This window comes from Panthera onca, chromosome C1 (assembly GCF_046562875.1).
Source record: "Panthera onca isolate mPanOnc1 chromosome C1, mPanOnc1 haplotype 2, whole genome shotgun sequence".
NCBI classification, from domain to species: Eukaryota; Metazoa; Chordata; class Mammalia; order Carnivora; family Felidae; genus Panthera; species Panthera onca.
Window position 1 is genome coordinate 3,297,070 of NC_138346.1, and position 15,757 is coordinate 3,312,826.

The window sequence follows — 15,757 nt, forward strand, 5'->3', positions numbered from 1 at the left end:
ATTGCCACCCGCCCCGTCACAGGCTGAGTTTGACATGTGACCGCTACTGCAGTGCAAACCAGTGGGGGAAAAAGGGATTCTTCCATCAGAATCCATCTGGCAAACTATCTGGAAAACCCCAATCGGATCCCCACTTAAGACTCGTATTCCAGATGCATTGAACACAAATGACACAGAACTTTAGAAGAGTGCTGGAAGAGGGGCGCCTGGGTGGCTCAGTCAGTTGAGCGTCCAACTTCAGCTCAAGTCACGATCTCACGGTCTCTGGGTTCGAGCCCCGCGTCGGGCTCTGGGCTGACGGCTAGGAGCCTGGAGCCTGCTTTGGACTCTGCGTCTCCCTCTCTCTCTGCCCCGCCCCCATTCGCACACACACGCGCGCGCGTGCACTTGCTCGCTCTGTCTCTCAAAAATAAACGTTAAAAACATTTTTTTTTGAGCACTGGAAGAAAAAGCTGATGAGTTACCTTGGTGAGTCTGAAGGCCTGTTTTAAGCATTTCATAACAAGAAAAACTTGTAAAACAAAAGTAGATTTGAGGACAGTGGTGAAGCACAAAAACCTCAAACTTTTACAGAACAACATCAAAACACAAAGGAAAAACAAAAACCCTTACAGTACAACCAAGAAAACTGGGGGAAAAAGTTTCATATAAATTCTAGCTAAGACCTCTTGTAAGAAAAACAAACATCCCAATGGAAAAAGGGGCTAAGGACATAATTACAGTTCATAAAGAACATAAAAAGCTCATAAATAGGAAAAAATATTTAGCACCCTACTTATTTAAGAAACAAAAACTCAAATGACAATTAGATACCGTTTATTTCCTCCCAAAATGGCAAAAATGAAAATAATCAAAACATTCCATCTTTGTGAGGAAAAAGGGAATTTCCAGGCAGTGACGGTGAGGAGGCTGCCGGCATGACCTCTGGGGGGGCGGCTTTAATAGTGCTGACGAAGAGCTTCAAACCCGGTATCCATTACTCCACGGTCTTAATTCTACCTCTAACGGCTTAGGCCACGGGCAGGGGCAGACGTACAGCAAGTGCTGTCTGGGACGCACGACAGAGCTGCTCACGCCAGGGGGGCAGCGAACCTCAGCCTGGTGAACCGAGTGCAGGCGGGCCTGTCTCTGCATGGGACCTAAGTATGGTTTCTACATTTTTAACAGATCCCTTGAAAAAACCCCACATAGTTTGTGACGGAAAAAAAGAATACATGGTAGAGACCAAAAACGGTTCACAAAGCTTGAAATATTTACTATCTACAGAAAGTCTGATTCATACTGTCAACAATTGGTCAACCAGCGACCAGCAATAAAGGACTGACTTAAAACCATGACGCATGTAGTGAAGTGTTCTAATGATGATGTAATTATATGTTAATTGACATGAAAACCTATGTTCATCTTGTTATGATGCTAAAATAAAAAAAGTTACCGTGTTAGGGGTGCCGTGTTAGGGGTGTTAGCAAAGTCCTTACAAAGAACATAAAGGCATAAGAACAAATGAGCGAGGCGGCTCCACGGGGCCCTCCCAGGCTGGCCGTCTCCGCATGCAGATGAAGCACGGGTCCCTGCAGTTTACTCTCACAATCTCTGCCCCAAATGCCCGTACCCTACGCATTTTCGCACGCTGGTTTCATCTCCTGCACGCAGGTTCGTATGGGCGGAGCGCGCCCCCCGCGGGACAAGTGCGCGCCATGTGGCGGGCACTGGAAATACAGCGAAAGAAAGGTGCTCCAGACCCCGCTTCGGGGAGCCGCCAGTGTGGCCGAAAGGGACACCGAGGAGTTAGGTAAGCGAAGATCAATACAAAAAGAGTAAACACAAGTACCTCTGTATCAGCCACGCTCGGGTTCCCGGGGACGGTGTCACCTCCCCCACCCCCCGCCCCAGGGACCACTGTACCGACTCAGCCTGGAGGAGGCAGTGGGACAGGCAAAGGGGCCTGTGGGGGGGGGAGAGGTCCTAACAGCGGCAGGGCCTGGGTCCACCCAGAGAGGCTGGCCCCTCCGTGCCCCTTGCTTGAGGACACTGGTTTCATTCCTGATGAAATCCAACCAGCCGATCATTCAGAAATTTCCCAAAGGAGATAGAAACTAAATATAAAAATGTAAAATCATCAGAAATCACTAATTAACATAAGAAAACACGTCCTCAAGGCCCAGTGGTTTTCTATCTTGTTTATTCCGTGTCCCATGCTCTCCGTTTCTGGAAGAAGTCACACAGGGACAGGACAACATGACAAACATTTTCTCACTACAGAGTGGCCACCCAGTTTGGCAAGAGGGGCACACGCCAGGTAGCCAGGCAGCCCTGGGCATTAATCCACTTCAGCACCTGACGGTTTATTCTGGCAAAGCTAACGAGGGAAGTTCCCAACTGTAGCCCTCTGGGCCCTAGCTTCCTGACGCATGAACATGAGCGTATTAACGTCCCCCAGGGAACTCCCGGGGAGGGACACAAGAGAGCGGGGGCACCTGGCACATGAAAGCTCTCAACAAAACTCGGTTCCTTCCTTGGCATCTTCTCATGCTCCGCCCTCTTCCGACACCGGGAACGAGACGCTCTGCTACTCAGTGGTGCCTCACGTACCCGCAACAGCGGGTCTCAGATCCCGCAAGGCTTGTTGGAAAAGTCTACCAGCTCATGCTAAGGCCCTCCCCAAGCCACCCCCCTCCTCAAACACTCACTGCCTCTCCAAAAAGACTGTCACAAACTTACCATCCTTTAATTTAACATTCTTTGGATGAGGAATCCTTAGAGTACGTCCAGATAATTGAAAAGTCTGGAATTTTAAGTACCGTATGCCTGGCTGTTTCCAGAAAACATCAAAATAGCCCCTGGAATAGTAAACATCTGTGCTGAAGCCAAACCTCTCCAGCCACATCTCACCTGAGGGAGTACGGGGTTCTGTGGAGCCAGACTCCTCGGTCTGTGATTAGGGAAATATGGAAAGTCAGTAGGTAGCTGGATGGACGCGTGGACAAAGACCTGAAATGCATATTTTCCTGTCTTTGCTTCAAAATTAATTTTTTTCCTTACTGCCAACTCTACCCCATCCTCATAAGCTACGTTCAGAAAGAAATTTTAATGTCGTAGCCCCGTAAAGGTAAAGGTTTGGCTTCACACAAACAAGTGTGACAGCCCCTGAACTGCACCCCATTGGTGGGGCCAGGGCCCAGGGCCCAGGGCAGGGGAGCCTAACTCCACTTCTCAGACAACACGGAGTCACTGCAGGTAAAGTGACCGGACACGTGGTGTCCCCCGTATCCGCAGCCTCAGGTTAACAAGGGGCTTAATTTTACCAGCGGATTTTTCTTTCCTATTTGATGAGCCTAGAGAGGGCTAGGAAGCATCAGGGGGATGTTTACACACACATATATATATATAAATACAAAATTGTGAAGTTGTTCCCAACTGTCACTAGTTTCTCAGGCCAAAGTGAAAATGCTCAACAACCCTCAAACCTGAGTTTCTCATTCCTCCCCACTACTCCCCAACCCTGATTCTTCCTTCAAGTCGACTTGGTCGATCCACCGCAGGCAGGCTGCTAATTCTCATTTCTGTACCTGTTAACACAGTTCCAGAAATTTCGCCGTCACCTCAACACCACCCTCCCCTGGTTATGGGCCAACCCAAGTCGGGACAAGTCCAATCCTGTTTCTCCTTAAAGCTCAAATGGCCCGACCGCTTTCCCAAAATGACCCTCTCCTTTCCTTCTCCGAATTCACGTAAATTAGTTTCCTGTCCCTGCTCGATAGCTCTGCTGTCTGCTACTCACTGCTTTTCTCATGCTATGGTAACTTTGTACTTTGTCTCACCTTCCTAACTGATAAAGATAGAATGTGACAGTATTTGGTGTGAATATTACCTAGGGTGGGTCTTTGAGAGATTAACGTGCAGCTATGGGTATAAATTATGGTTTAAACCTATAAGGCATTCTTCTTTTCTAAAATTTTTAAGTACATGTTTTCTACACTTCGAGGGTTTTGGTGCCATACCGTAAACAGAACCACGGTTTTAAATAAAATGCCTGCCTCTTCAGTGCTAGAATGTAACAGGTAGGATTTACATGAACCACACAGGCCGCTCCCAGGGAAGGTGCCAGCCTAGGCAGAGCGGAGGTCCCAGTGCAGGCCGCCCGGCACACAGTAGTCACAAGTACTTGTTGAGAAAGGAATCTCCCTCCCGAGGCTCTACATCCTGCTGACGAGTAACACCAACCACAAATATTGGCCATTTTGTACTCAGTCCCAGGACTGGGGGGACCCGATGCAGTGGGGGTGTGCTGGGCCCCGGGACGGCCACCCAGCCACGCGAAGGGGAAACAACGGCTCAGACGCAGGCTACTCACCACCATGTTGTACGCATCAGGAACTTCAGTTTCAAACTGAAATTTTCCACCCTGGTAGTAACCCTCATCTATCAAAAACACAAAACAAAACAAAACATCCTTTAAATTAAAAAAAAAAAGTTAACAGAAAGCAAACACTATGTTAGGATACGGCAAAAACAGAGAATTAAGAGTTAAAAAACAAGACTGCAGGATTCCTTCCTTACGTCCCGAAATCCTGCCCCTGCCCTGATGATGAACTGAAATCGGCTCCCCGCGACCCTGCCTGCTGTCCGTCTCCTCGCCGGCCATGTGCGCTCAGGGGAGGCGCTGGCATCCCTCAGTCGCCCAGAGCCGGCCCGGGTAGCCCTGTTCTCACCTCGGCCCCGTCCCACTCCGCATCACAGCACCGGTGTGCCCCCTTCAAACACATCTCATGACAGGTAACCATCCTGGGTAAGCTGCAAGGTCATCTCTTTGTGGCTGGCTGCCCCATGAGAGTGTCAGGTCCGAGGGGTGCTCCAGGCCCTGGGGACAGGCAGTGAAGCACACAGCCCCTGCCCCAGTGAGCGTGCACAGTCAACACTTGCGAGCCGACTGGCTGAGTGCTCGGTGCAGCCTTCTGAACAGAGCGCGCCCCCTGGAACGGGGCTGGAGGACACCGGTGGGCATGCAGGAGGACGTGTGGAGGCAGGGTGGCACCAGGTCACAGACCCCACAGCACAGTCGCAACTGCGCCAGCCGCCTCTGCCTCTGCTAAGAGTCCACCCACCCCAGGCGAGCCTGGCCTGCGGGTGAATTGTGGGCGCTACTCGTGCTGCTGCCAGCAGAGGGCGCTCACGCCTGCGCTCCAAGCCGGAAATGCACCGGGGTTTTCAGTTACTCTGAACTTCACAACCTGGCAAAATTAACACCATCTTTAATAAGAAAGTTCAACTTTCCCCCAAATATTTATCACTGTGAACAAATCAACAATACTACATATTATGGCTTCCCTCAGCTGCTTACATAAAATAAATATTTAATACAGAGTTGTTAGTGTCAAACAAATCATCACTACAACAATTTTCCGAGACTGTGTCAACATTTACAGACCCCAATGTTTTCATTCTTTGCCAGCGTGACAGAGGAGAAAGACCGTATTTCTGTTTTACATTCATCTGAAAAGCAGGGAGGCTGAAATTTATTTCATATTATGGGTCATTTTTAAAGCAAGAACCGAATGACTGATGTTCTTTAACTGTCCTTTTGTCACCGAAGTATTCATCTTTTAACTACCAATATAGAAAAGCTCTTAGGAAGATCAACCTCTGCCTTTTGTATTTGTTAGTGTTTCTTAGTCTACTGGTTTATCACTGATTTTGTGGTTCAACTAGTTCTCACCCTGAAGCCCGTCTTTCTGTGGTTTGTCTTTGGTCCTGTGCTTACCAAGATCTTTCCCAACCCAGATGACAGAAACATCTGATTTCCCTACTTTCTCACAGCGATCTTACGGTTTCATGTACTTCGCAGCCCACTCACTCACGGGAACGAGGCAGCATGTTCTTCCTCACTGCTGGCCTCGACCATCATACGGCCTAGATTATTCTACCCTTCCCCACTCATCTGATACGGCTATTTCCAGCCCTCACTGGCACCCCTGGATCAGTGACTGACAGCACCGAGAGTCTTTAGAAAAGACTGTTTTGGGGGAAAAATTTTCCCTCCAGATACAAGAACTCTGCAAACGAGGGCATCGCAGGTCTGAAGTCATGAGAGCACAGCCACGCCCACCAGGGGCTCTGCGGCTGCGAGGCTCCTGTGTCACCGGGCGCCCCCGCGGCAGGGGGATCTGGCGCTGGGCTCTGCACGCGGTGCGGCGGGCGCTGTGCGTGCTGTCGCCCCAGCTCCCGGTGCAGCGCCGCGTCTGCTCTCGCCTGTTCTCGCTCCTCCGGGCTGTGCTCCAGTCACCGCATCCTGCCACACTGTGGTTTTTCTCTAGTTGGCCTTCCACTTCACGATCATGTAGTTTCAACAAGGCTGCCAACCAGTTCCAGAGAAACTGTGATTTGGTCTAATGCGGGTTCGATTTTACCATACTCCTCTGTCCTAGCCAAGCTCTCATTTAATAATTACTACAATTTATCATCTCTGAACTGGTTGAAGACAGACAGGAAGCGGAGAGTTCTAGTTTTTGTCTGTGTCAGGAGAATGATCTGCTGCTGAGGCAGCACTCCTTGTCTCCTCGTCTAAGGACATACACAGCTTTGGGACCCGAGCCACTCTATTTATTTATTGAACTTGCCTAGAAACGCCATGTCCTACTTAAAAAGCAGCTGGGGAGCAAGCAGACTGTATGGAGAGGAAACACACTTAAGAGCATCTCTTATTTCCTGTGATTTTCTCAGCGAAGGCCCCAGTGAAGACTTCTTGCTGACCCACCTCGCGGGTCCGGCTCCCAAGCTGGCGCCTTGCAGGGTGGAGACTGAGAAAGGCCGCGCAGCTCTGGACCAGCAGGCACAGGGTTCGTGTACAGCGTCCGTAACCCAGCGTGTGCCACATCCAAGTCTGGGACGGCCCACTGCGTCACTGTGTGAGGCTGCCGCGACTGAAAACCTCCTGCTTCTCAGATAACTGGGACAACAGTTCAAGTACAACAGTGAAACACAGCAGGAAAGTTCCTGGCATCCAGCTCACTGGGCCAGCCTATCCCCGCCCCTCAGGGTTACAAGGAGAGGAACCGTATGCCACTGACTTTCAGCCAGGTTAGGGGTATTCCTGGGAGGAGACTGGCCGAGGGGTCTGTGGGCACAAACAGCTCCAGGAGAATCCACTTCTAGGTGGCCAGTGTCCGGGTGCATTCCCTAAAAGAAAGCTGCCTGACAGTCTCACGAGGTCAGACTCCCACCGGCCACTCCTTCCCTCTCCCTTCTCATAGCTGTCCCCACTAGAAGCAGAAGGTTGGCTTCTCAGCTCTCTTCTTACCATGATGCACTGCCCCAAGGCACAAACATCCCAGTGGACAAAGGTCACAGCAAATGGAGGCACGTGGCAGGGTTGTGCTTTCCCCATCTGACACCCAGTTCTGTTAAGGGCAAAGTATGGTGTTATAAAGAAGACATCCCAGTTCATATTGGAATGTCTTGAATTCAGACATCTTGTGGAGTCTGATGGCAGCAAGGATTAAAATTTCACTTAGAGGCTTTGCGGCACCTGGGTGGCTCAGTCAGTTGGGTATCCAACTTCGGCTCAGGTCATGATCTCACGGTTCGTGACTTCGAGCCCCACTTCGGGCTCTGTGCTGACAGCTCGGAGCCTGGAGCCTGCTTGGGATTCTGTGTCTCCCTCTCTCTCTGCCCCTCTCCTGCTCACCCTCTGTCTCTCTCTCAAAAATAAATAAAAACAACAAATTTAAAAAGTTTTCATTTAGTGAATTCAATCCCTAGAGGACTGTAAAAGAACACATGATCACTGTGAGAAGCAAGCAAACAGGGAATCAATAAGCCACAGGCATATGGCACCTTCTTCTGCCCAGGTGACTGGGTCCAAGCCTCACCTAACGGCCGGCCAGCAATTAAACTCGGAAGTGAGGCGGCGAATGGCACATCCTAGAAATAAGTAACACTTCTCCCAAGAGAGAGTGAGTCTGACTGCTGACTGAGCTGACAATCAGAACTGGCTCTGCCTACTAAAGCATTGGAGAGATATTTCTTATTCATTGAATGAGCTAAACCTGCAGCCTCCAGCTTTGGAGGAAGTACAAAGCATTAAGTTTTTACATCGGTAAGGGTACGACAAAACCAATAATATCTCAAAGTTCTCAACTCTTCCTGAGAATCTCAGATAAAACAAGATGCTTCCAAGTGAAGACAGGTATGATTAATGGTCAGCTGACAGGTCTTGGGAAAGTGGCTTTTATGAACGCCTCAGAAACTGTGATGCTAAGGGGCTCTGATGTCTGTGTTCAGAAAGTCTTTTCCAAGTCAGATGGGTTCCAATTCTCTGCTTTCAACAAAATGGAGGGAGGAACCTGATCTAACAGTCAGCAGCAAGATCAAGAAAATATACGATTCTGAAGTCCAAGGATGGAATGTCATAGCTGTGACAAAACACCTTCCATGCCTCTCTCATCAGGCAGTCTTCAGTGTCTACATCTATAAAAAGAAAATGAAGGAAGAAAACTGGCACTCCTTCTCTGTAGCATAAAGGAACAGTCATTTACAAACTCATCAACCAAATCAGAGAAAAATGCTAACGGTAACTCCATCATTCTCAGATCCGTTTCAGATGAAACGCTATTTTATGTTTAATAACCATCAAAGCTTACAACATCCTGTTTAAAGTCATTCATTCAGCAAATATCTGATGAGAGCTCATGATGTGCCAGACCTTGTTCTGGGCCCTGGTGACACATCAGCAAGAGACGTTCCCCCCAGTACCAGCGCACGTTCTGGCGGAAGAAGGTGAAGGAGCCAAGGGAGGAGTTGAACTTTTACACAGGGTGGTCGGAGAGAGCAAAGGCCTGAAAACGGAGGCCATCGGGGTGAAGAACACTCCAGGCCCATGAAAACAGCGGGTACGTTCAGAGAGCACTCCAGCAGCCAGAGGCGAGGCAGGGGAGAGGAGGAGCGGAGGCCAAGGAGACCACAGTAAGAGTGCTGGCTTTTATGCAGAGCCAGGCGGGGAGCCCGGAGAGGGGTCTGAGCAGAGGAGGGCTGGGCTGCAGGCCCTGTGGAGGCGACCTGTTACAACAACCCCGGTGAGAGATCATGCTGGTTAGGACCTTGGGAAGATTCCGACGGGAACACCACCAGGATCTGCTGACAGATGAGGATGGGGAGTGGCGAAGAGAGGGGTTAAAGAAGAGCTAAGGTCTCTGACCCCGCAACGCAAAGGGCAGAGTTGCCACCGGGAAGATAAACAGGCCGCAAGGGCCATCGCCGCACCAAGTTCAACCTCGGACACGTCGATCTGAGATTTCCCGTCAACATTCAAACAGAGGTGTTGATCGCCAGCACACGATTCTGGAGTGTGGGGGAGGTCGGGGCTGGATGAGGGCAGGGTGGGAGCTGTTCAGTATACGGAAGCACTCCCATTTCATGAGCTATGAAGGTCCGAGGACGGGACAAAGCCTTCGGGGCCCCCACACCTAGAGGGGTCTGGGAGAGGAGACAGGAGGGGCAGCCAGCACCGAGGAGGAGAAGCAGGAACCAGGAGTTGGTGAAAACAATGACTAACAACTGTTCAGAACAAAATGCTTGAGACCGAAGAGTCTTCCGGTTAGAAAAACTTTTTAAATAACTTAGACACATACATATAGATGTGTGTGAGTGCGCGCGCGTGTATTTACGGAGTAGTAGGACAAGGTGACAAAGTACTTGGCAGAAAAATGTTCACATTAGGATACAATCCTATAGGACGAGTGGAAGAAAACGATGAGTGAGAGGAGAAAAGGCAGCAACGAGCATTTTCCAACCACTGAACTAGAGCTTGTTCATATTTCTACAAAAAGCCATGATGGTGGGCGTATCCATGCTATTTAGATTCTACTGGAAACACTTTAAAGAGCAATATAATACTTTTATCTTTAAATGTCAATATTTACAACACACTGGAAATTATGTAAATTTCAAACTTAAAAGTCAGCAAAAACAGCGTCCTTGCCAAGATGAGCTTGTAGACTGGGGTCGGCAAACTCCTTCTGTAAAAAGCCAGACGGTAAGTACGCTTCAGGCCTTGGGACACAGGTCTCTGTCACATATCCTGTTTTGTTGGCTTTTTCACAGCCCTTCAAATACGTAAAAGGCACTGTGAGCCGGAGGGCCGCGCGAACAGTGGCCCAGGGCGGGATCTGCCTCACGCCTGGGATGGCGCCCAGCGTGCCCAGGCCAACGCGGAAGTACCTGAAGACACATCCGCGGTCGGACCGTGAGACGCAGCGCGCGTGAAGCCGGCTCATCTCAGGGGAGGCTGCTGTGGGCTGACTGTTCAGGGGAGGCTTGGGGGATGTGCCTTTAGGTACACCCTCAAAATCGGGATGACAACCACAACCCTAAGCACACCGACACGCGGAGCACGCACCGCACACGGTCACCTGGGCTCATGCACCTGTTCGCTCACCCTGTCTCCACCACTGCAGTGGGACAGGCACATCATCACCCCTTCGGAGAAGAAACTGAGGCCCGTGCAGGAAGAAACTGTCCTGGCCACAGCCCCACAGCTAGCGGGTGGCAGAGCCATTTCCGGCCAGGCTGTCTCCCTGGGATCTGAGGGCAGGTGGGGGCGGGGAAGACAAAGAGGCAGTGTCCACGAGGAGGGCGGACTGGGCACAGAGCCGCAGCCAGGACTGCCACGAGCCCGCTGTGGGGCCGAGCCGGGGAGGTGGGCGGGTACTTGGCGGTGACATGGGGTCGGGAGCCACGCGGGAGCTGCAGAAAACACTAAGTCAGCTGCTAAAGAAAAGTGAGCACCCTGGGACCCGATGGAGGCTAATTTACGTGTGGAGGTAATATATATGTAAGAGATATTAATATAGACCATTGGGGCCCCAGGCAGGAGTTATAGAAAAAATATTTAAAGGGGCGCCTGGGTGGCGCAGTCGGTTAAGTGTCCGACTTCAGCCAGGTCACGATCTCGCGGTCTGTGAGTTCGAGCCCCGCGTCAGGCTCTGGGCTGATGGCTCGGAGCCTGGAGCCTGTTTCCGATTCTGTGTCTCCCTCTCTCTCTCTGCCCCTCCCCCGTTCATGCTCTGTCTCTCTCTGTCCCAAAAATAAATAAAAAACGTTGAAAAAAAAAAAAAAAAAAAAAAGAAAAAATATTTAAAGAAATGTTGGTCAAATTATTTGTGAGTTTGACAAAAACCAAAGCTACAGATCCAGAAAGCTCAGTAAGCCCAGGTAAGGTCAATAATCACATCAAAGAACATCACAGACAGACTGCTAAAAACGTGATAAAGAGACGGTCTTAAAAGCAACCAGAGACTAAAATGCACACATAAAGCGGAACAAAGAATGAGCACTGACTACTTATAAGAAAGAATACAAGTCAGGAGGCAGCAGAATGAGGTCTCTACAATAATGAACTCGTCACCGGGGGGCTGTACTACATACAAATCCTGAACATCCAGGATGTTCTTCAGGCAGAAGGAAAAGTAACAGATGGAAATTCAGACCTAAGGAAGGAGCGGTGACTACGCTGGGAAACAGATAAAAGAAAACAGGATATGTAAGGCTGGGTCACAGAGTACATAAAGGAGACAGGACAACTGTAAAAGGAAGGCTGGGTAGGGAAATGGAAATATCCTACTATCTGTCTAAGCCTCCACCTGAAGAACTGGGGGAAAAAAAGCCAAATTAAGCTGAAAACAAGCTGAAGGAAGGTAATAAAGACAGGATCAGACAACAAAAGATAGTAGAGGAAAATCAATAAACCCAAAAGCTGGTTCTTTGCAGAGACTGATAAAATCAATAATCCTCCAGCTAGCCTAATCAAGAAAAAAAGAAAACACACTTTCACTAATAGGAGTTAAAGGAGACTCGACAGAACTTTATAGGACAAGATATTAAGAACAACATTATACCACTAAACTTGAAAATGTGGACAACCTTAAGAAAGACACCAATTACTCTATCTACTAGAGAAAGTGTATTCATCCTTAAAATGTTACCACAAAAACAAAACACAACCTTCCAGAGCTAGGTAGCTTCCCTGGCAGATTCTACCACTGAGTGCAGAACTGATACTAACTCTTCATCCACAGTCCCAGGAAACAGAAGGGAGCACTTCCCCCTTCACTCTGGAGGGATGGCGGGGGGAGGGGAAACCAGATCCTCCTCTTGCCCCACATAAAAAAAGAACTAAGTCACAGACCAAACTGTGAAACGTAAAGCTAAAAAATACTTGAAAAAAAAAAAAAAACCACCATATATTTGTATTTCTTCGATCTCTAGGACACAGAAAGCACAGCTATTTGTACTGGTCAGAATTGTTACTAGGATTCATCACCACGAGCTCAGCGGCTTAAACAACACAAATTTACCATCTTCGGTAGATCAGAAGTCCAAAACAGGCAGCGTGGGGCTACGATCAGCCAGCGGGCAGGGCTGCTGCGTTCCTTTCTGGTGGCTCTTGCCCCATCTTCAAATTCAGTGATGGCCAATGGAAATGATAATACACACAACCAAATGGATGCATCTCGAAAGCACTGTGCTAAATGAGAACAGCCACAGACAAAATGCTCCATGCTGTTTTGGTCCATTTACATGGCATTCTGGAAAAGGCACAACAGCAGGAACGATGTCCGCCAGAGGCTGGGGGACCTTTTTGAGGTGACGGAAACATTCTCTATCTCGATTATACTGACGGTGACACACTGTCAAAATGCAGGGAACACCCCAGAACAGTGAACTGTCCGTCAATTAGACCTCACTAAACATGATTTCTGCAAAAGATAAAGAAAAAGCCTATGCCACATAAAAGGCACTAAGCGGTGGGTCAGGAAACCAAGTGTGCTGGCAATTTTTACAATGCCAAAAAGTTCAACATCTAAACAGCTTTACACACATTATATATGTTTTTACTACTGACCATCACAATAGGTTTTAAGCATGGTAATGAGCAGTTTTAAAAACGGGAAATCAGATATTTAACTTCACAGTCACTCCAGGGAACTTGAGCGTCCCAGGAAAGAAATGTGCCTCAGAGTCATGTGAAAGGCAGGGGGCATAAGCTACTATAAGAACAGAGTTTTATCAGACAAGTCACTTACTCAGTGTGATGGTACGCAAGGAAGCATCATGTCAACAGAGCTCTTGGAAGGAGCCAAGAAAAGAGCAGCGAATGTTCTCCTAACAAAGATTAGCTGATGCTAGGACAGAAAACTGACAGTCTTAAGAGCTCACATCACATTTCTCTTACATGTAAAGAGAAGAACTGCCACCTGTATTTCTAGGGTTATTGCAAAGAAAAGACTTCGCCAGGAAAAAGTCTGTTCCTCTTCCAATCTGTCCCTCATAATGGTTATATCCATATTAAAATTAAAAATCCAACGAGAGAGAACCAGGGAGTACATGCTCCGGGTCTGAAACCTTGACATAGTAGCTGTGACCACCACCTAAAGTTCTATAAGGACTGCAGAGCAGGTCAAGCCAAGGCCTGCATCAGTGTTGTGCTCTATGTCCATACATGTTTAAATCTCCATGATTGCTGAAATGTTCCAAAATGTTCACGAGTGGAAACAAACCCATCTTTCAGGCTAACCAAACATATTTCTTTTTTCAGAAATTGGGATCTTACTTTATCTCACATTTAGAAACTTTTCTAAGTCCAAAGTTCTGAAACAAAGCTAAGAATGCACCACTAACCAGACATTAATACGGCTAACAGATAAATCAGTTAAAATTTTATGACTTAATGTAAGCTACACTTTTATTGTCATGTACCAATTAGGGTGTATTTATAAATTAAATGTTCAAATTAAGTAAACACGAAGCTAACAATTAATACATTTAGAAACAAATTTAGGTGAACATACACAGTAATACACAAGATTTACAATGCAGCTATAGAATTCCCTGATCAGAATTTATATATATGTAACACTAATAAAAAAAATGCTATTATGTTAAAACCCCCCACATATTTAATAAAGAACTTATATTCAGTTATATAAACCTTACAACTCGGTAAGAGGACAAGCAACCCAATTTATAAATGGGAAAAATATTTGAATAGACACTTCAACAAAGAAGATACACAAACAGCAAACAAACACAGGAAAGGATGCAAATAAAGGTCACAAGGAGACACACACCCACGATAATGGCTGAAATTGAAAAGACTGCCAAGATGTCCGCAAGACTGTGGGGGAACCGGAATTCTCATTCACTGCTAGCAGGACTGAAAAACAGTACTTACACTTTGGAAAACAAGATAGCAGTGTCTAATAAAGTAAATTTACTCTGAGCACATAACCCAGTAATTCCGTCACCAGGGGGAATAAAAACATGCTGGCAAAGACCTACATGAGAAGGTTTGACAGCAGCTTCACGCATAATAGGTCCAAAGTGGAAACAACACAAAGGCTTATCAACTGGTGAACAGATAAACTGGTATACACTCACAGGATAAAATACAACTCATCAAAAAAAGATACAATACTGATTAATAACATGGCTGACACTCAAAAATATGTTAACAATGTAACCTACACCTCAGCCAATATTGCGTAAAAAATTTTTTTAATCAACGATCTAAGTTTCTACCTTAGGCAGAAAAAGAAAAGCAAATTAAACTCACTATAATAGGAAGGAAATAATAAAGATAAGAGCAGAAATCAATGAAACGGACAAACAACTGAGAAAAACAAAAATGAGTTCTTTGCAAAGATCAACTGGATAAACCTCAAGCTAACATGATCAAGAAAAAAAAAGAAGACCGAAATTACCAATATCAGGAATGAAAAAGGGGACATCAGTACAGATCTTACATACAACAGTAGAGTAAAAGAATATTCTGAACAACTTTTAGATCAATAATTCTTTAGGTGAAAAAGACAAATTCCTTAGAAGGAAAAAAATCACTAAAGCTGACTTAACAAACACAGTAGATGAATAACCCTGTGTCTATTTTTGGATTCATAAGTAAAAACTTTCCAGAAAGAAAACTCTTAAGTCCAGACAACTTAAATGTGGAATTCTGTCAAATATTTAAGGAATAAATAATACCAATCCTATGCAAGCTCTCAGAAAACAAGAGGGAACACTTCTTCAGTTATTCTACTAGGCTAGCATTGCTGATGCCAAAACCAGACCAAAAAAAAAAAAAAAAAAAAATCACAAAAGAAAACTGCAAACCAACATTCCTCATGAATATTGACATAAAATTCTGTATCAAAATATTAACAAATTTAATCCAGCAATGTGAAAAACAAAAAACAGATAACATACAACAACCAAGTGGCATTTACCACAGGAATATAACGTTGGTTTAACATTCAAAAATCAGTAAGTGGAATTTACTATATTTACAAAATAAAGGAAAAAATCATATGATCATCTCAAATGATGCAGAAAAAGCATTAGAAAGAATTCAACACACATGATAAAAACTCTCAGCAGACAGGAAAAAAAGGGAACTCTTTAACCTGATAAAAGATAAAATCATGATTATTCAATGAATAACGAGCACTTTCCCTTAGGATCAGGAACAGGGCAAAGACATATGCTCTCACTACCTCTTTCAACACTGTACTGGAGGCTATAGCCAGTGCAATAAGAAAAAGAAATTGAAGACATACACACTCGTAAAAAGAGAAGTAAAAATGTCCTTCTCACAGATGCAATGATCATGGATGTAAAAATCCTAAGAATATATTAAGAAGCTACTGGAATTTAATAGGTGAATTTAGCGAGATAACAGGACACAGGATCAACATGTTAAAAAATC

The 15,757-nt window shown here is 46.5% G+C and overlaps 1 protein-coding gene across 6 annotated transcripts in view; it reads right to left on the minus strand.

The window, feature by feature from the left end:
• The window catches only part of UBE2F (ubiquitin conjugating enzyme E2 F (putative)), a 53,732-nt gene that overhangs the window by 14,582 nt on the left and 23,393 nt on the right, over positions 1–15,757 (minus strand). For 4 of the 6 annotated variants that reach the window (XR_013557138.2, XR_013557137.2, XR_013557135.2 and 1 more), the window contains 2 exons: positions 4,355–4,422; positions 2,722–2,932 (listed from right to left, as the gene is read on the minus strand). Coding sequence is in view for 2 of the 6 variants with exons in the window: in XM_060625890.2 (XP_060481873.1) it covers positions 4,355–4,422 (68 nt within the window). In the remaining 4 variants the exon portion in view is untranslated. The remainder of the gene's footprint in view (positions 1–2,721; positions 2,933–4,354; positions 4,423–15,757) is intronic. The other 2 variants (XM_060625890.2, XM_060625886.2) reach the window with 1 other exon arrangement.